This window comes from Scophthalmus maximus, chromosome 5, assembly GCF_022379125.1.
Source record: "Scophthalmus maximus strain ysfricsl-2021 chromosome 5, ASM2237912v1, whole genome shotgun sequence".
In the NCBI taxonomy this organism is placed as follows: Eukaryota; Metazoa; Chordata; class Actinopteri; order Pleuronectiformes; family Scophthalmidae; genus Scophthalmus; species Scophthalmus maximus.
This window is the reverse complement of record NC_061519.1, coordinates 4,649,791-4,671,281: the sequence shown is the minus strand read 5'-3', so window position 1 is coordinate 4,671,281 and position 21,491 is coordinate 4,649,791. Positions and strand designations below refer to the sequence as shown.

Sequence of the window (21,491 nt, the reverse complement as noted above, 5' to 3'; positions counted from 1 at the left end):
GTTCATGGCTTCCAGACACATTCAACACATCCGTCATCATTCATCTCCAGCTCCACAGGTCGGGAGCAGGAGCTCATGTCAGGTGATTCAAACAAAACCTAGTCCAAAATGTCAATTTTTTGTCAAATGAACTCTCACCACCACACAAGCCTCGAGACGACACTGGGTGTGTCAAACTCCTCCCCGGGATTGGAATTTAAAAAAGGCACGGGCAGGAAATGTAACAGCGGAAACCTTCAAATCACAATGTCACTCGGCACGTTTATGTAGTTTAGAGTGTTTGTGTGAATATTGTCGCAAAAGTCTTTGCATTTCAGCCGTTTTTCTTTGTGCCAGACACAACAAAGACATCCTCCCTGGTGTGAGCTGCATGATAATTCAGTGGATGTCTCCATCTGCTGCGCGCCCAGAGGAACTGCTGCATTATGTAAGGGGGGGGGGGGGGGGGGGGGGGGGGGTGTCCTAGGAGGGATGGAGCAGCCTTGTGCTGCTTTCAAGTGCTCTTCAGACTCTCTCGCTTTACCCTTCAGAGGATGAAGAAAAGGATTGCCACCATCTCAAGTGCCTTTTGCCAAAGATTGTGGCCGTATGTGTGATAGATGTTACAGAGCTATGTAGTGTATTGCTTGGCAGAAGCTGGGAGTCTTTTAAAAAAAAAAAAAGATTTTCATTTCATTTTGAAATTTGACTTCACTGTATTATTTCAAAGAAATATGCCTGATCAACAGCTTTTGGTAAAACATGTTCATTTGGCATCCCTGGTAGTGAATATAAAATAAGAAGAATGAAATTCCACAGTCCTGCTGGACTCCACTAGAGGCTGCAATGTTTACTGTTGGACGTAATGTGCAATTTACTGACAACAAGGAAAAGTGATGGGGCCCAAAAATTTATCTGAATGTGTTCATCAAAATGCACGACAACCGGACTTCATTTAAGACGTCAAGGGTTCGATTTATTTTAACCTGAGAGTGAAGCAACAGAAAAACTCATGGAGAGTCTAAAAATGTGATTGGCCCTGTTGTGGAAATTTCTCCATTTAAGAAAACAACTAAAAACTTGAGTACAAAGCTCTGCAGGAAAATCTTTGACACCTCTGTGATCAAAAACAAAAAGTGTATTTCAACATGGAGTCATGGCAAAGATGGTGATGATTGATTTTATACCACACGATGGTGAGTTGACATGATTAGTTGCTGAGAAAATTAAATTAAAATTAGATTTTTGACCTGATGACTGCACAAGAGGAAATGCAGCTCTTTTTTAAAATTATTATTCCAGACTTCCTTCCTCTGTAAAAGCCCAGTGCCAACATTACCCACAATGCAACTCCGGTGCTGCTCAGAGCTCTGTGTGTGATATCCTACGGTAGAAGCGGCCAGCGTAATGAATTCACAACGGCGACAGCAGCTATAATAAATCAAGGACATTCACCGACTCCTGACCCATGTCGATGCCGTATCTCTGAGACAACACTTTGAGCTGAATGCTGAAATATCTGCACGGTAACATCCTCACCGTGTCAATGTGGACATTCTGATGTTTGGCGGTAAAGTTCAAGCGTGGTCTTCTTAGTTTAACCTGTCGTCTTGGCAGTTTTTTTTCTAATAAGCGCTAAAGGCCGTTTAGTTTTGCAGGTATTTCGTTAAACTCCTGGTGTGGTCGAGGGAAATAATTTCCTAGCAGCAATCCATCCAGTAGTTGGAATCTGATCCAAAATGGCAAGCACAGCTTAACACTGACACTAACTCATAACATTATCATTTAAATATTATCCATGTTTCCAGCAAAATGTACACCGATATGTATACCAATGGTTAAATTATTACATTATTACCAATCGTCTTTTTATATCTTTTTTTATACAGATATGTGACCTGAAAACCGTATTATCGTTGGAATGCTGATTTTAATTGTCTGTGATTTGTATGTTTTTGTGAAAGCACTTTGTGAAGCTACTTCTGAAAGGTGCTATATAATTAAAATATAATTTTTATTATTATTATTATTATTATCATAAAAGGTAAAGCACAGAGGACTGAGGGTCATGCACAAAAATAAATGACAGCGTTCAGCACACAGTTGTATACGTAAAGCTTTTGGGGTTTAATATGGCCATTTCACCAGCAGATGGAATCAACACAAGGGACTCCATCCAGCTAAGTAAAACATCACGCACCACTGAAGAGATCAGGACACGGCAAAAACACACACACACACACACACACACACACACACACCTCTGATTCATCATCAAGGAGGTGTCGATCGCACGGCGTCAGACGGACCACGGCCACTCTTCTCATCAGAACACCGTGGATCACATCCGCACAAAGACACAGCCGTCGGCGGGAAATCTTCAAAACACAAACAGTTACAGAACATCATTTTCTTTTTGCGGGTACAGTATGTGACGCTGGGATTACACTACAACACAGCATATATACACAGCAGCCGTGCGTCTTCAGCTGCCAGACTGTGGCCCCCCTCGCTGTGTTCTGTCGCGCTCGCCGTCTCGCGGCCTTGTTCACAGCGCCGCTCGCGCGTCGATGAGTGCGAACGCACTCCGGCGAGGCAGAGGGCGCGTGTTGCTGCCGCACTTTCCAGCGCTCGAAGCACAATGTGGTGGTGTTGCTGCTCGATGCCTGCTGCCGTGCCCAGGCCCACGGGCATATGCTGTCGACACCATACGAGGCGCGTGCGCGCGCGGAGCCTCACGCAGCCCCAAAAAAAACAGCTCTGCTGAAGTGTACCGCAAAAACTGAGCTGGTCTGCAGAGTGTTACAAAAGAGTGTTTGTTTCTTCTCTTTCTGTCGCCGGTAGCAGTCAGGACGCTTTATGATACCTCCTGTTAAAACTGAGGAAAACATCAGCGGCCCAGAAGAGTGGATAATGGTACGTCACAGAGAGAGAACACGTTTTTTTGGGGCTATAAACTGCCACTAGACACATTTTCAGAGGTTTGGAAAATCAAGAGACTTAAAAAGCAGCTTTCAGCAAAAACAAAACCACGGACTTTTGTTTTCTGAAACTATTATAAAGCGGTGGGTACCTTGTTGGCAGTGGGACACTATTCTCTACAGGAATGTCTCAAGATACGCACGACGGTTTTCATGTTATCACCCTGCAGCATATGGACACCTCACAAAAAAAGGATCAAATCCCAGGTCATAGTTGCTATGGGATCAAAACAGTCTGGACAGGAAGGGCTTGAAACTGTACATTTACAAAGTAGATAAACTGTACGACGACCTCAGATTTGAAACTTTTTCTTGGACAATACACATTTAGTGTAGTCGACTCTTTCCATATGACAAATGTACAATTTTCCATCCGGGAAAGCTTTGAGGCCGAGCAGGCTGCTGTCAGAACCCCCTCCTGCTAATGTCAATGTCAAATGTCACACATCAATGAACGAAAAAATCCGCAGGAAAGGAAAGTGGTTCATCTTACAGTTGGACTTGTGAATTCCTGTTTTTATCTAGTATTAAATAAATCATACAAAAATAGTAGTGAACAGTATACAATTTGTCCCAGTCCTTTTGATTCTCAGTGTCGCGTCCACAGTGAGTTTATAACTTGCACGCGCACACACACACACACACACACACTCAGTGGTTCATAACTAGGTGACGTCTGACGAGTCCCAAAGAGTCCAACCCTCCTGGCCTCAGTCGTCGGGGCGTCAGTCCGTCGCTCTGCCTCCGTGGCTCAGCTGCTCCGCAAAACAGGCTGATTCTCCACAGATCGTCAAGCTTCCCCAGCCCCGCAGGTCGCTCCCCTCCGTCTCGCTCCTCATCCCGTTCACTCAGGTTATCTCTGCAGGTCTCCAGGGAGGTGAATGAACTAGTCCCCTACGATCCCTCCTTCCCCTCCGAGCTCTCCGGCGGCGCCGGAGGCTCCTCCGCCGTGGGTGACTGGGCCCCTCCCGGACCATCTGCGCACAAAAACCCCAAAAGACACAATTATGAACACGGTGCTGTTGCTCTCCAGGGCAAAAAAATAACCAGGCTTTCTGAAGCTTTTTGTTGATCAATACCGATGACGTCGTGGCTTCTGCATCGCCAGCCGCTGACACGTGTTGCTGGCGAGTCATTTCACAGCTCTTTTGTTTGAGGAAAAGAAAGATAAAAAGACCCCCGCACCGCTCTCAGACCCACCAAAGGAAAAAATTCATGGTGTCCAGAACACAGGACTCATTGGGAAACAAGTAGACGCACGCTCAATAAGCGTAATAGGCGAAATAGGAGCTAATGATCCAACATTATTCACGATGCATCAACACTATTGTTAGTTGTTCCTCAGACATCAGGACATTTGGTGATCGTGCATCACAGCTGTCCTCTGTTGTAGCCAGCCCGGACACTGTGACGTGCGGAAAAAGGAAAGTGGAGTAACGGGATGACCCCCAAATTTGTAGAGATGACGCCCGGAAGTCACAAAGCTACAACTTAATTTGGTAAATCACCTGAAAACTGGAAGCAGCAGCTTAGCGTGTGCGTGTGTGTGTGTTGTGTCTGCATGCTAACAAAGTATACGGTAGTGTTGAATGTCCAGTTGTTGTCCCCGGTTTGAAGTGGCAGTGCTCGCCCAAATGCTTGAAGCTGATTCCCAGACCTACAGAACTCTGAGTCCTTTTGCCGTACATGGACCTGAGCCAGGCCTCACTCATCTGCCTGCAGTGTCGGGCCCGTGTTGGTCGTGACATCATGTCATTACAAGGGGCTTCCTATTGGATTAGGCTATTTCCGTGTGTACACCCTCATTTTCCATGTCTGAAACACTGTTACTATGAAAAATATGTATCCCAATAACAATGTATGGCCCGTTAAAGTTAGAGCAACATGTCACATACTCAGCAACCAACACCTCGGTGGGGGGGGGCGGACATCATCATATTTGCACTGAAAAATTCATTTGACAAGAGGAACGCAGCTTTAATTTGTCTTGTGCCTTAATACTGTAACGATAAAGAAAGCAAGAAAAAGACAAATAGTCTCGGTTACCTTCGACGGACAGCTCAGCCAGTTTAAGAGGCAGGTCTCCGGGGTTCACACCTGCCGGCGAGCCCAGGATGTCAGGCAGGGCGTTTCGCCTCCCCGAGCGTCCAGAGGTGGCAAAGTCCAACACCGGCTCGACTTCCGTCATCTCGGGACCCCTGCGCGACGAGGAGCGGGACAAGAGAGCAGTGTTGAAACAAAATTCCGGTTCAGTCTTTTATCTTCCCAACTGTTACTGCTCTTGTTCCTTTTCCCCCATTCAACAGACGTGAATTTTATCTAAAAGAACGGATTGGTCGATGGGAATCAGTCGATGTAGTTTTGTCCTGTGCGCGTGCACTGTGGTGTTGCAGGTCTGTGACTGAGCCTTCCTCCATTTTTAATGATCTAGTAGTTAGCCAATGTCTTTCCTCTGGGCTGATTGCTTAGCCCGGTCATTTGACCTCTGATTCTAAAACGCGACCATGTCTGGTAAATAGAGAGTCCGGCAGCTGTGATATCTTCATCTGGACATATCTCAGAGAACAAAATCTGCTCAGTGATGTGAGCGTCAAGAGAAAAGACTTATCACCGGAGCGGAGCATGTGTCTGTCTGGGCTCATGGCAACACTGGTGACCAGTTGAGTTTTACACACACACACACACACACACTAGCGGAGCGAGCTGCTGTTGCTATGGCAACAGTGGAGTAAAAAGCACCACTGGCAGGTAAACATACGACTCGAATCCATTCTCTCACTATCTCACTTTCTCTTCCCAGTCGCCCTCTTTTGTTGTGTTGTTTCGCCTTAAATAGCCAGGCCACTGTGCAGCGAGGTCCCATTTCCCATCACCCTCTCTCAACGAAGGAAAGGCATCTGAGTTAATGCATGCTCGCAGTTACAAAGTGGACACACACACACGCACACACACAACTGAACACGCGTGCAATCTAGATCTGCAGAAGAAGGACGCCACAGGTTGGCCATCTGTTAGCCCCAAGCGCTATTGTAGCTCAGACACTGAGCTCATGTGAGCCACGGTAGTTCACCATGGCCTATTTTTTTCAATAATTCCATCAGCATAATTTCCTCCAGCACTGACGTTATTGCACGTCGACAGCCGAACCCGTGACTCGCCACATAGAGGCAGGAGCGATTGCCACAGACAGGACAGTGTAAATACAATGAAATGACAGTGTGTGCCTGCCTTTGTTGGATTAAAGGAAACACACACACACACACACACACACACACACACACAGCATCCCTACTGTTGCTATACTGAACAGGATAAACATACAGCGAGATACAAATAATTAATGCAGTAGTGATTTATTGATGTGAAAATGCTGCTCTGCTGCCCTGTTGAACACTGTCACAATCATATGATCAGGGGCCATGACCAGGATTTTAGACACATTGAGGTAAATTTGTACATTTTTTTTTATAAATTGGTTGGATAATTTACACCGTCTTTACTATTATTATTATTATTTGCTAACATAAAGGGATAAATTGGAGAAAAAAAAATCTGATTTCAATTCATCTTCATTTGAATGAGCCAACTATGATTCCAAAAATCTGTATCTTTCAATATGTGCTACCATTAGTCTGATATATTATTATTTTATTTACACTGGCAGCCTTTTGGTTGTTGTTTATGGTACAGTGGAGATATGTATTCATGATTCATATATTGGATTTGGTTTCATATTCAGGGTTGTTGACTTGACAACCCTGAATATTGACGTGTTAAATAAAAAACACGTCAATATTCTAATTATAATGATAATCTCTTTCATAACTATCAAAACTGGTAATGTAACTGAGAGATAACTAACTAAATCAATATTTATTTGATACTAAATTGGAACTAAAGTTCTCATTATTAACCTGTAGCCTATTATATCTTTACATAAAAGTCACAATTAAATGCAAATGAATTACAAAATATACAGTGATCATCTCTAAATTATCCTCCTTAAAAGTCTCCCTAAAATGATCTTTACCCACAATTGTTCCATCCATGGTGTTAAATCACTTTATTTATACGGCACAATTCGTGCAACAAAAAAAAAATGCGACAAAAAAGTGCTTCACATAAAAGCAGTTGAGAGCATTTAGGACACTAAACACTAGAAATAGAAAATAGAATCCAATTTAATTGACATAGCAGGTAAAGACAAGGGAACATTAGCAACAGCCAGACATAGCAACTAGCAACCGCTCGTGATTTGATCATCCTCTTTTTTCGATTCCACAAGGTGGTTTTGAATTAACAGTGACAGTGAACAGTCCCTATCGATCAGGACTACGATGAATTTGTTCTCTCCTGTGCTGCCTCGCAAGCAAAGTTTCCATGAAAACACCAGGGGCACGGCCTCAGTGTCCCCGGGCGAGGCCACAGCGACGGTCTAGTGTCGGGTCTTTAAAATTGAAGTGCTCTGCAGTGAACCGATCCGTCATTTGCAATATTAAATCAGGAGAAGCGTAACTGTAGTCATCCAGGCAGTCCAGAGCATTGTTTTCCCCTCTCAGGCGCCACACGTCAGAGCTGCTCTTTGTCCTGGATTCCAGGCCACAGTTCAAGCAGTCTGAAGTCTGACAAACGGAGCACGCGGCTCGTCTTCCTGCTCCAGCTGCGCGACAGGCCACGTCAAGCAGAACCGCTGATTATCAATGAAAAGCAGGTATTTGACTGATAATCTGGATCATTAAAAACTGGACCTTGGCTGATCTATTGACTTGCCGTAATAGTGTCAGCTCCACGTTGACCTTTTTTTTTTTTTATTCAATAGCAGATACGGGCCCAAAAAAAAAATCCATCACTGCTGATGTGAGAGCTCCACTATGATGTGAGAGGATTTTCCTCAACAGCTTCGTGTGTAAAGTAAATATCAACAACTGGATGTCGGTGTAAAACATCAGCTCTCAGTGGCTTTTGTCCAGAAACGTCCGTGTCAATATCAGCCTTGGAAAACCACCACTAGTCTCCTCGTCCTAATTAGAACATCTGGTTGGTGACTTTCATTAGACCCCGTCGGATTAAACATAGAACCGACAGTGACCCGTCGTCCAAACAGTTTTATTTTAGCTGCTAATCCAACAACAGTTAAGGTGGGATTATCTTGTCAAGAAAATTGACCCAGTTCCAGCGACGTCCTCGCCGGCTCGGTCAGACACGGCAACAAGCTGCAGGTGCCGTTGTGCAACGAGGTCGAGCCATGAGAGCCTTTAGATGGATAAGGTCAAGGGTTGTTTACGGAGAGGGCGTGAAGATGCTGAGTTAAAAAAAAACAAAAAAACGGTTATCTTTCCGATTTCTTTCAAACTGCAAAACGTGTGACAGCTCTGCGATTAAATAAGAGCTCATTAATTCTGCAAATTGCTACCTGGGCTATTTCCAAAAACCGCGACCTCTATAATTTAGCAACAAATTATACCGCGTGCACTTGAAACATCCTCTATCTTGCAGGGCCATCGTGTAAATTATCGCGCAGCTAATATTATCCTCTGATGTCTCGCCGGTTGGACGTGTCAAAGTGAAAAAGAAAAGACGCCCCTTTCACCCGCGTCGCCGTCCTCTGTGTGTTTAAACGGAGCGGAGTCAAGCAGACCACCACATTCCGTGTTGAAGGGTAATCCTGACCACGAGCGAGCGGGATATTGTCTCCAATCAAACCTGGCATGTGGCTCTGGACGCCAAGTGAGAGCGGCTCTGTTCACGAGAAGCCTTGCTGGCTCTTCAAGAGATTGCCAGCTATTCTAAATGGAAATACGGGGGGGGCCCTTAAATCGTCTCAGCCAGACATTCTCAACGACAGTGAGTGGAGGCTTTCAGCACCACGGACAGGGCCACAGACAGAAAACGGGTGAGAAAGAAACAAATGGCTGCTGAGAGCTCGATAACTAACACAGGCAACTAATATAAAACGAACGCACCAACATATAGAAGTAACGTAAACCATATTTCAAACGAGGGTGTCTTCCAACCATAGAAAACATGCATTTTTGTATGATTATCATATATAACACTTTACCTTGAGGGATACACTTTTTTTGCTCAACAGAACTATTTTCTTTTAACAAAGGGTAGCCACACTTCTCAGGAGTTAACACACAAGCTGCCACTATGAATTTAGAAAAGAATTAGAAACTTTTACGCAGGGAGGGGACGATACCACTATTTGTGTTCGATCAGATACCGACCCTGCAACCTCGAGTATCTGCCAGTACCGATCCAATACTAATCTGATATAATCTTTTCCCCACTCGTAAAATATAACATTAATAATGCATTGTTCAGGATGCACTTTGCTTAACCTTGCCAGCTAAAACCTCACACTCAACCGTAAGACAAATAACCAACTCTGAAGGAAGACACACAGAGCCAGCAACATGACTGAGTTACGAAATACTGCTGTTTAATTTCTCACAGAACTTTTGGCAGAATTTTCTATGGCCAGCGCCGTTCAAACAAGCAAAAAAACAAATTGAACTGTAAACTGTTATTTCAAAAACAGTAGATATGTAAATAGGCATTTATTTGGTATGTTTACTGTAATGGATTTTACTTCTTATTTCTTCGATATCCGATCAAGTCATTTTGGCCAATATTGCCCCGATACCGATATGGAATATTGGATTTATCCATTTATAAATACTTTTGTTTTGCAGTGAATCGTTTTTTGAACCTGGTTTGATTCATATTTTGGCATATTTGAAAACAGCATAACAAGCACTGACACATTATCAGTTCATTGGTCAATTTCCTATTAACACCTCCAGCATGACGGGGAAGAAACTCATCTAGAGTCATGTTCAATAGCTACTCTGTTTAGCCTCTGACTCGGTGTCAACCATCTCTCGACAATCATATCTGGCTTTTGATTTGCTAAATGAGCCGCTACATCCGGCGGCCAGTCGTTATGTCTGAGCAGGTAGTATGATATATGACTTATCAGAGCTTTACATCTCTCAGTTATCAGGAACAGTATCAAAACTGTATATACGGTATACGGGACATTTTTGACCAGTAGATGGATTAGATGCATTGAAGAAGCTTTTATGGATGCACCTGCTGTACAACAATGCCTCAAAAAAGATGTTTTAAAATAATATCATGTCCATTACTTTCTTAGTTATGTCAGAAGAAACATGGTGTGTTTTCTGCATTCTCATCTCCTCGAGTGATTGTAAACACTTGGAAACAGAAATGTGTTTAGCATCAAACCAGGACAAAGCGCTGGGAAACCCGCTCTCTAAATGGGTCAGGAAAACTCTCATGTCTCATTCTCAAGTCTCAAGCATTATATTTTTTACAAAGTAAAGACTGCGGTGACTTGGAAACAGCAGTGGAATGCTCAATCGCAGGCGCCGCTTCTTTCTGCTGGACCGAAAATATATTGGATCGTGAAACATCCTTAAATTTCAACTAAATCTGACCTTCTGCTCAACACACTTTCTTTAATCACATCTCACCTAGCTACTGTCTGTAACATAGTTAGAACATCCTGTCCATGCATATATTATTTATTCATCCAATTTTCCAACTCCTAATTTCAAAGTCAAGCGAGCTGTCGAGTCGCCTTAAGGCAGGACAACCAATGAGCACTGATCGTCCTGCCTTAAAGAACTCGTGACCTTGGAAATAAAACAGTTAAATAAAAACTTGAGAGTGGAGGTCCATTCTTAACCTTGGGAACAACATCTGCATTAAATATTCCTCCCCTAAGGTTCACTTTCAATTTTTCCCTCTCGACTTTTGACGAGCATGCGAGCAATTCATTTTTATTAGTATTTTTTTATGTGAGCTTGTGTGTACGGAAATTGTTTGCAGAACAGAATAATATCCCCCAATTTTTTTTTAACCAGTTTTGAATATTACATTCACGCCTCCAGGTCTCTGTAGACGCAGTCTGACAGGATGAAGATTCCTGACAAAGCTCAATGCATTTTTTTGTTCAGCTCATGAAAGCTTAGTTTTTCCGTTATTTTACATTTGGTATTGAAAGATATTGTATAATTTCTTGTATTATATTTAACTGTATGAACTTGCAACTGAGGACAAAATTCACTATTCCATACCTGAGTCACAAGGCCATGCAATGTGGGCAAAAAGCTCGAAAAACAACGCAGCGATTTCATTCAACACAGTGCGACGCAACCCAGTGCGACGCCATGCGATCCACTGTGGCGCAAAAGAATATCATCGCCGGTAAAAAGCCCTATATCTGTCGGATAGCTTTCTTCTCTCCGAGCAGGAGACAATGACAGCGATCAGTTCTCCGAGCCGAGCAGCCGGGCCCTGCCCGCTGCCCGAGGCTGACCTCTATTCTGCTTCCCATCACTTTCATCAACACTCAGGGAGGCGGCCACAGTCACGGCACAGACCATACACAAGCTCACTATAATGATATACATTACATGTCTACTTCATACGACACACGGACCAGCAGTTGAATCACATCACCGTCGCATTATCTGGTGATTTGTGACATCCCTTAAATCACAACTCTAATGATGACGAGGTATGAACGATACGGTGTCTCCTCGCCAGACAGTCCAAAGCCTGCAGGTCCGTCCAGAGTTCGCTGTCTTTGTGCCTCCCCGTCTCCTGTGGCGTTAGTCAGTCAGAGGGAGACTGTGGGGGTTCAGGTCAGGACACCGCCTGCCCACCCGACAAGCAACCGCTGGAAGAAAATTGTGTTTACACAGTCGGCGCAGACGCGATAAGTTTTAGATGAATAAATAATGCCTGGGATTAAGTCCCTTGCTATTTTTAGTCCCTCATACCCCGTGATTATTCCCTGTCCTTCTCCCCACTTTTTCCCCACTGTTATCCTAAAGCTTAACGTGCTGCGGCTGCCATGGAAACGGCACCATTGTTATAAAGGCAGCTGTGTAGTGGAGGAGGGGAGCCGAGGAAGACACAGACTATCTTTAAGCTGCTGTGGTAGTGTTTTTTTTTTTTTTTTTATTCCTGCTCATGGAGATGATGTCATGCCAAGTTGTTGGACTGATGGCTGCCGGTCTGAACGGAAATAATTCAGGGACACAATAGAAACTGTTAGAAATGTGGTATGTGGGGATGCATGATTGAAAAAAAATAACCATTCAAATTGATTCAACAGAAATGAATGAATAATGCTTGAGACGAGATCGAGAACTATGGAGGGATATTCAAAAACACGACATCTGAGAGAGAATGTGAGAAGAACGGAAACCGGCTTCACTCATCACATTCACATTAACAGGGGCACGGGAGGTCGAGCATGCGAGCCAAAGCTGGGTGGTGAAGTGTGGCTCTGACATCAGCGGTTGATTTTCAAAAAGAGCCGTGTTCTCCTTACCGAGCGGCAGCGGCAGACAGGGAGAGAGAGAGGAGCCGAGAGGTGAGACTGATCTAATGAGACAGCGTGATCACAGCCTCCACTCAGATCTTGCAAACATCCCGGGCAGATCTTTCCGCCTTCTCCGCTTTCTCTCACCATGGCTGCCTGCTTTCATGTTGCACAAGCCAGTTCTCGCAGACAAAAACGCGTTGGTTTCGACTTTGTAGATAATTTGCTGGGATGGGGGGGGGGGATCTTGTCTTGTTGTGAGACAGGTCTGTGCATGTACAGTACAAGATGAAATGTTGTCTTTTCTTTGATATCAGTCAGTTCAATCACCCTTTTTCACATAGACTCGCATCGATGTGTCCTGTGGTGGTCTAAATTCACTTTCAGAGGATTTTCCATTCAGACAATAATTGAATTCTGAGGAAAACCGCACGGTCGATTGCTCACTAAAGCCCCTTCATCCGAGCAGCAACTGTCCAGCCGTTGCGCAGCAACTGTAAACCGGGCAAACTTTGGAGCTTTGGATTCTCCTGTCTTGCCAAAGCTCTGTGAATTGTTCGGTACTCTAAAGAGAGAGAGAGACACGTTCGAAGGCTGGCCACATTTACCCTTTCTGAAAGCAAGAAACACAAGTGTGCATGTGTAAGGAGTGTTTTTGCACTGATTTCAAATGTTTCAATGCAAATGTTAGCATGCCTGGTTAACTATCTCAGTGATCTAGTGTTACTTCTAATGCCTAGGAACACATCGCGTGTTAACATTGTCATCATAGTGCTGACGTCGAGGAAAGATATGTGTGGTGGGGTGTGGTCATGTTCAGGTTTACAATGCACCGCCCCTTGGCAAACTTGTTGGTTGAGAGATAATATTACATTCTCATTCCTAAATCCTTGTTTAGCAGGCTTATTGAATGTCAAATCTGGCTTTGGTTTTGTTTTTGTGGTTTGAATGAAAAAATACATTGTCGATATCACATTTCGCCAAGTCTCAATCTGCTGAATTGCATTGTTGTAAGTGGACTTCAAAACCAGTTTCAGAAAGTAACAACATACTCAATGGTATCATTAAGCGATACTGTTTCCTGGTACATAGGTCCAAAGAGCAATTCCTTCAAATACAACAAGTCCTCTCCATCTCACACGTCAAAACGATGTCGCATGTGGTATAAATGACCATATCGCGTTTTCTAAAATAGAGCCTCTACCAGTGACGTGACAGGGGGTACGCCACAAATACTTTTTTCCACCTCAGAGCATCTAGGGCCTTTATTTACTTTGACAACGCACGGTTGATGAGCTCGTAAAGGTAAGGGGTTAGGGTGACATGGCACGATTACTTTACAGAATATAAGCAAAACCATTGATGTACACAATCCATGCAGGACTTACCACCGCTGACTGGTGGATGACAGTCTCTTCAAATAGCATCTATAGGCAAACAGCCCCTTTTTCTGTAATTAACTGCATTTGTGAAATAACAAAAAGCCATTCATTCAAAATTAGTCGGACAAAGTGGTCTCCCTGTTGCCAGATATGGGACAGTTTGAGCAGCTTTTTTTACAAGGGTCAATCACAGCAGCAGAGCACCCAGCTATTTACAACAATTAGCACACTAGACAGGGAGCTGTAAAGAATGACTGGCAGACCAGTGATTCAGGACTGATTATTAACTAACGCTGACCAAACACAATTGGTCCACCAATTTGATTCGTCAGGACGGTCAAATAGAACAAGATCACATCGCTCCAACTTCATTAGAATGTCCTATTTTTGCCTGATTTTTGCAACTGAACTCGTGACACCAATGTTGCTATTGACGATGTGACTGTACTCTGAGTCTTTACAGGGGAACGTGTTAATGCATCCACGCCAGATTACTTGGTGATGGAGGTACTACACAGCCAGTGAATACAGCTGTATCATGTCTTCCCAAGAGCTTCGGGGTCAAGGTCTTAGGAGGAATTATGACCCTTCTTGGAAAGCTTGCATTGCACTCAATGTAACGAGTCGTCAACCTCAGACACACAGGGTGAAACTTGCCCAGGGCGTGTGCCTCCTCCAAAGGTAAATAGGAGAAAAATTGCAGAAAAACAGTTCACACTAACCTGCATGAACAGCGTCTGATAGCACTATCACTATATACACTATTACTGTGGGTATATTTTAGTTTGTTATCAAATGAAAAGGTTTTCTAACCTGCCAAAAAGTTCAATAGTGTTCAGTAGTGTGTGAGAGTTTTTGATACTGGTACCAATATGATACCAAAGTTTAGGTACTGATGCAAAATTTAAACTTGTTGTTCTATATGTTACTTCACTACTCTTGCGCAGTCAAGTCATAACCCATTCAAAATATGAACGTGCAGACACAATGCACATATGTTTAGCTTCAGTGTGGCTTGCCCTTCATGGGAATGTTGCTATCTGATGTCCATCACCCATTAACGTCCAAAAATCTGCTTAGAAATCATTGAATATCATATTAATCTACTGAGATGTCTGTAGATTCATACAAACAGCTAATGCCTTATTTGCCGTACTTGCCTTTGGTGCACAGCGTCTGACTCTGAAAAATAACCTGCATTACCAAACTAACCATAAATTGAATGTCATCACTTGGACTATAAAGTAATAATTATTTTCACCTCCCAATTCATCTGCCGATCAACCTGGTGTAGAAAAAATGACAAGAAATTATGAAAAACCCATCAGAATTCCCCAGAGACATCCTTGACAGCCCCAAACACGAAGATATTGAACTTATCTTGAAATAAAAATCAGAAAAGCTCAAATATTCACAGAAACATTTATGATATTTTGTTGTTTAAGCACGCATTTAATTCAAAACTAGTAGTATCAGCCTTCGGTAAACATAAATCAGTTGCGCCCTCATAGCAGCACTAAGGCCAAGAGAATAAATCCACTTCATGCCTCACACATGTCCAACACACACATGACACGAGGAGGGGTGTGTGCCGCCGTCACATCAGTATTTCAGCACAACGCTTGTTGTTTTGAGGAGTGTCACCGAGGCCATCCTCCACCCCGGGCGCTCTCCTAACTAGACCGTCACGTCAACAGCGATGTGGCCAGGGTGGCTGCAGCTGCACGCGCTGCTCCTGCACACTGGCTACCACCCATGGGCGACTGGCACTCTCCGACAACAACCCTGGCAAATGGGGCATCGGCATGAAATACACAGGAACCCACACATGCGTACACAAAGAATTCTGCACAGCCAACACACACACACACACTGCCACCCTACACCAGTAGACGTGTCAAGCTTTTGTGCTGTGATTTTAAAGATGCGACAAGAGATGATTTCATCCTGACTAGCAAGAACCCCTGGGACTTCTGCTTTTCTATCCATCCTAATATTTTCCCACAAACGTCAGATCTTTGGCCCTTCTCCAAATTGAATGTTAGCGAAACTAATCACTTAGTTTCGCTAACATTCAATTTGGAGAAGGATTCATTTGGCAAACACTTTTTATGATTCGTCAATTAATTGAGCAATCATTTGGTCTTAAAGGTGTAAGAAAAATTGTCTGGCACTATTTCCTACAGTGTTTCCAGTGTTATACTTGTTTTCGCCTTTATTGTACAACCACCACCAAAGTTGCCTAGAAGTGCACCTTTAAAGTTGCATTAAAGGATTGTTTGAACATTAGGGGCCAGTAAAACAAGTATAAAAACGCAAATGTTGTCATGGCGGTTGTGTTAGAAAAGAACTGTCCATTTATAACATGCACAGGTGCAACATTACCATTCACTTACAACTATGTTTCTGCCAAAGTGATACATATAAGTCCAATAAAAACCGAAACAATTTCTTAAAGAATGCAAACGCGTAACGTTGGCAGGTGCGGCAGCAGAAGAGAGGCGTCTTCGGTGAGAGCCACACTCGATGGTGGCCATCGAAATGCAATTCCGAGCAGCTTTGGCACCTCTCGCCCTCTCACAGCCACTCCACTTGCCAATCAGCAGAATGAGCCCTTCAGATTTGTTGATGTCTGAGCGCTTCTGAGATACTGTGCCTGTTTCTAGGGCAGGCGAAATTCCAATGCCGTAATTAAGGGGGGGAAAGGAGGCAGCTGATTCTATTGTGCAGTCCGATACACTGAAAAGGTCAGTGGACTGAATGGATGCCTCGGGAATTACAATAGAGCTTTTGTCTCCGCAGAGGAACCCTCCCATCTCACCTACACCGTTCCCTTCCCATCTAATCAGCACAGAGAGGCTGGCAGCAGGAGCGTTGACATCGACAAACCCCAGTCCTTTCCCATAGAGCTGGGTGGAGGCAAGTCTATTGAGTTATGCCGCTAACGCCTTGGCCCTCGTCGGGCTGGGCTGCTGGGAAAATGGGAATGGCGAGGTCGAGGTCAGGGCAGTTTAACACAGCGACTTAGAGGAAACCGATCTACTCTGTTCCCATTATCATCCTCTGTCCTCGACTACATACCTGGCATCTTATATAACCTCCACACCGAGATGAGCAAAGAATTGACTGACATGTTTCCATGGCATGAGTAGCCGCAGCCAAATGGCAGCCAGCCATGGGTGACAGTAAAGGGCAACGGGCTTCACAGAAGCCCCAGCTCGGACTAGACTCTTTCTAGGTCACTGGTCAATACAGAAGAATAATAGATGATGAGCATTTATTCTGGCAACTTGTTGTTTTCATCCTCAAAGTGGCAAGGCCCCCAATCGATGGCGAATGAATTGGGCACCGGGTGGTAAAACTGTGACAGGCAACACTTGGCTGTAGCTAATTTGAGAGACATATTTCAAATATGAAGAACACTTGTCTTCCATTAATTGGCAATTTGAAAGCAAACAGCAGATGTAAAACAAAAAGAGAACAAACAAGATCCAAAATACAACGGGCCAACCGTTTCCTCAAATTCAGTCGAGATGCACCAAACACTCCTGATGAAAAGTCTAAAAAGATTAAAACAAAGTGCTAAAAATTACTGGATCCACGCCAAGATTTTCCTCCACCAGGTTTCATGGAGATTTGTTGCGTAATCCTGATGACAATCCAACCAACCGACCAACCAGCCAACCAGCCAACCAACCAACCAACCAACGAACCAGCCAACCAAATGGACAAACAGGGAAAAACATACCCTACCAACATGTGGTAACCACTTTTGCCCACTTTCCCCGGTTCAATAACCAGTCTTAGAAATTAAAGAGAGGTGTTGCAGATTGGTAGTGGTCGCAGAATTCTGTTTCGCAACATTTTGATTATTTTCGATTGTGACGTCTTACTGGTTTGTCTATGAAAAGCAGTGTTTGGACTGAAAGTGGCGCAAAGTTTGTGAGATGAAAGTCAATAATATTTTTACCCGAGTGACAAATTTGCAGGCAAACTCCATGCACACAGCTGGTGCGAAAAACTGCCATCTTCAGCTAACCTCTATGCAAACAGCACGTTGGATATTTTATGTGTAAGAAAAAATGACAAAAACATTGACATGTCAACACAAATAAATCTGCTCTTATGATATTTCGATACAACAACTAAACTTCTTGTTTTTCAGTTTGTCATGGCTCTTTCATGAGTTAGATAAGGGTCGACGATAAGCTGCTCAGTAGTGCCGAGGCCACTGGAGATTAAACAGATTTCATAGGTGGAGCAGTTACCTGTTCACTGATTACAGCAGCAGCCTTTGTTCCCTGTAAAAAAAAATAGAGCTGACTCGGACAGCTCAGTGCTCAGGACGATAGAGGGTTGAGCAGCGGGCCGCGTCTGGCACCTCCGGGACTCCAGAATCAGAATGGATGGGTGGAGGGGGCGTGCGGGGCCTCGTCATCGTCTGTCTGCCGACATCTGTGTTAACGCACGGTGACACGGGGCCTGATTTCCAAGAAAGAGCAGGATGCGTGGGGAGAACAGATGAGGGGAAGTCAGCTGATTCGCCCAGTGGTGACAGAACCGAGCAGCGTGAGCAAGGTGGCTTCACTCCCCCTGACTAAATATTAACTACAAAGGAGATTAAATATGAGACCTGACTTTATACCCGAGAATATAACACTGCTGCTCCCCCATTGCACCATAAAATCAGATTCACTATCTTCATTCTAATCTCAGAGCTATATTTGGTTCCTTGTTCTTCTAAATTTTTTATTACACATTTATTACCTCCGCCTGGGAGGTTACGTTTTCACCCCTGTCCATTTGTTTGTTTGGAAGGAAGGATGGGACGAAGGCCAAGAAAGAACCCATTTTGGCATGGATCCGGAAAAAGGGGCGAATCCAGGATTGTGTGGATCCATTGATGTTTTTTCCCTTTCTTTAACATTGCAAGATAGGCAGTTTTATGTGTTTGTTTTTTTACATTTTCACTGATTTTCCAGGGAACAATGCATGAATCTTGATTAAAAAAGACAAAGCAGGCATTTTCAGGGGACTGATATCTATTAGTCTTTAATTTGGTGCAGATCCAAGTAAAAATCCGGATATAGCAGATTTAAATGTGGCTTCACGAGAGGACTACACGAGAGGAGATACACTTTTCTCATTGCCATTCTAGTATTATATTGTAGATCAACTTAGTAAACAGTAGATATCAGCATGGAGGCCAGTCACAATGTTACAGCAGTAACTTTTACTTCAGTCTCCTCAAACTCTTTCACTCAGCCTCTTCGGTGTCCCTCACAGCGCCAGTCACCCGCCAACTTTTATTTCCTCTTCACCTCGGATCAGGAGAAGTTGTCTCGCCTCACCGTCTTGCCAAAGTTGCATCTTGCATCCAAACGAACAAAGATCCTGGTTTTTAAAAAACAACTTTGACGCGTGTCATGCGTCATCGCGCCAAACATGGATTCGAAATGAACTGTTTCCACAACTGCTGTTCGAAGCTACGGCGTCAATAAACTCCCATGACCACCGCAGAGTCTTTTGACCTGAGAATGAACGCTAACTGTACGCTTTCCCCACTGGGTGACAAAAGCCAGATGTCTGAAAAACTTTCAATTTTCTCAACAAAGACCCATCTAACAACTTTTAGGTAACCATAAAACACGACTTCAAATGAACGTTGATGTCACAACATGTGCGCTGCTGGATGCACGAACAGGCAACTTCTCGCCAAACACACTTAGCACACTGGCTTCACACATACACAATAATAATAACAATAATAATAATACATTTCATTTATAGAGCACTTTTCAATGCTAAACGCAATCTCAAAGTGGTAATACACTATACATGTGTCTGTGTTGTGTTCGCAGCTTGTTCTGACCCTCACCCTCTCCAAGGCAACAACACAGTATATTTTCAAGACAATTTTTGGTATTGTACCAATTGATGTGAAATACTACTAGTTGAAACTGTAAGATTGTAAAAAGTTTTAAATGTATGTTACAAACAGGTTTTTTTTCTTCTATTACTTCAACTACACGAAAAATCAGTATGAGCAGTGAGCAAGACCCGGGAAGAAGGACCACCACACCTAACCACACAAATTGGCAAAATGAACAATGAGAAGAAATTCAGTGCCAAGTACAGTTATGCCCTCAGTCTGACTGACAGGTGAGCACAGAAACACCAGCCAACCACTGGGCTGAAGACCAAGAAATGAGACGGCTTTTCAAATATCACCTCTTGCACAAGTGATCAATTACACAATCCTTTGCTTTTTTTTTATGGGAACATTTTCAGCCTCACACTGAGCCCCTGGCTGCACACACGTGGACCTGGTACTTGTCTGAAAGGGACCAGAGGACTACAGAGTGGCCCTTATTAAAACAATGCATACAGGCACAAATTTGGCCCTTGGCTGAACCAGATATACTCCTCAGCTCTTTCAAACCCTGCGCTTCTCTGATTCTTCTTGGTAGTTTCAGGCACTCAGCTGGTTTTCAGACTGACTCATTCCGTGGTTTCATCTCACAGGTTCGTGACGACGCCCGCCAATCTGAAGGTCACGGTTTGTGCACCTTTTTTATAAACCGAGGCGGATGATCCAGCTGCCGTCCAGCTGATACTGTGAGGAGCCCATGTGGAGCTGACTGTTCCGTCTGTCTGGCCTGTCAGGATAATGTCAAGTATTAACAAGCCTGCAGCTGATGCATTGTATGGTTGGCAGATAAGTTGATCACATGAGCTTCTGTTGTTTCAGCTCCTGTTGTTGTTGTTGTTGTTGTTGTTAAGATCAGTTCCTCTCTTTTTTTTTAAATCTTACAGTCTCTGTGCTGTGATAATGGCTCCAGCATGCACCACTGACTCTTCCCTGCCTCTATTCTATTGTGACCAGCAGCTTCTCCTCCAGCCTGTGCCTGAGGTGGAGGTCGGTCGCTATGACAGCGCGCAGCAGCAGCAGCAGCATCAGCAGCAGCAGCATCAGCCAGTTTGATGTCCTACCTGTGGAGCAGAACAGGTGACAGTGTATGTGCGCAACCACTCACCGGCTGATTTCAGTGCGCTTCGCCGAGAATAATCAGAAAAAAAACCCACACAAAAAACCACACACACACACACACAGGGAGTCCGAAGTTGGAACTAGCCACGGGACACCATCTTCTGCGGGGACGGAGAGAAGGAGTCCGAGCGGTGCGACGCGTTGCACGGCCTCATCGCAGCTGACGCGCCGGAGCCGCGGAGCAGTGGACCGAGCGGCGCCGACAGCACACGAACAGCCGAGCGCCGCGCTGTGCGCCCCGCTCCCAGCAGCGGCAGCGGCGACAGGGAGGAGAGTCAGGCTGCACGCAGTCGGGGCGGAGAACACCGGAAGAGAGGGGATGTGGCCTTCAGAGTAAAAGCAGCACAGTCGTCGGCAAAAAAAGAGAAGGGAGAAATGACTGCATTTATCATATCCACAAGGAAGAGTGGGACACTGCAGAGATCAGAATATACATATTGTATATTATACCACAATTTGTATTAATATATGATAATAAATGATATTAACATGGCACAGATGGTATCAATTACACCACGGATAACATGTGAATGAAGAAAATATTTTTGCCCAGACCTACAGATACATAACATATATAGATTGAAAGTAAATAACCTATGTCAAAGGTCAGTGTTATACATAATGTATGGTTATATGTATGTTATACGAATAGTGCTCTGTAGGCCTAAAAGATGCTCTATTTGTATTCACAAATTCAAAATCAACTAATATCTTTCTGTAGTCCAAATATTACT

The 21,491-nt window shown here is 44.0% G+C and overlaps 1 protein-coding gene across 3 annotated transcripts; it reads right to left on the bottom strand.

Annotated features, from left to right (window-relative positions):
* Nucleotides 1–2,085: 2,085 nt before the first annotated feature.
* On the bottom strand, nucleotides 2,086–21,036 carry pkib (protein kinase (cAMP-dependent, catalytic) inhibitor beta). 3 transcript variants are annotated; one of them, XR_004793779.2, is made up of 4 exons: nucleotides 20,744–21,034; nucleotides 5,007–5,158; nucleotides 3,592–3,937; nucleotides 2,086–2,240 (listed from the first exon to the last, which is right to left on the bottom strand). XR_004793779.2 is itself a non-coding variant. In XM_047332222.1 (4 exons), exons 3-4 carry the CDS (start codon nucleotides 5,146–5,148, stop codon nucleotides 3,855–3,857), a joined length of 225 nt encoding a protein of 74 aa, XP_047188178.1. In that variant the 5' UTR covers nucleotides 5,149–5,158; nucleotides 17,975–18,188; nucleotides 20,744–21,036; the 3' UTR covers nucleotides 2,086–3,854. The 3 variants fall into 3 exon arrangements, 2 of the variants coding, with proteins under 2 accessions (XP_047188178.1, XP_035489268.1); XM_047332222.1 differs by adding an exon at nucleotides 17,975–18,188 and having other exon boundaries at nucleotides 2,086–3,937; nucleotides 20,744–21,036; XM_035633375.2 differs by having other exon boundaries at nucleotides 2,086–3,937.
* Nucleotides 21,037–21,491: the final 455 nt, after the last annotated feature.

What these genes read in the sequence shown, in the direction of transcription:
- pkib (XM_047332222.1), bottom strand. Translation starts at nt 5,148, where the DNA reads ATGACGGAAGTCGAGCCGGTGTTGGACTTTGCCACCTCTGGACGCTCG. An exon ending in GGCTGAGCTGTCCGTCGAAG is followed by an intron (nt 3,938 to 5,006) that starts GTAACCGAGACT and finishes TTTTGTGCGCAG; the next exon opens with ATGGTCCGGGAGGGGCCCAG.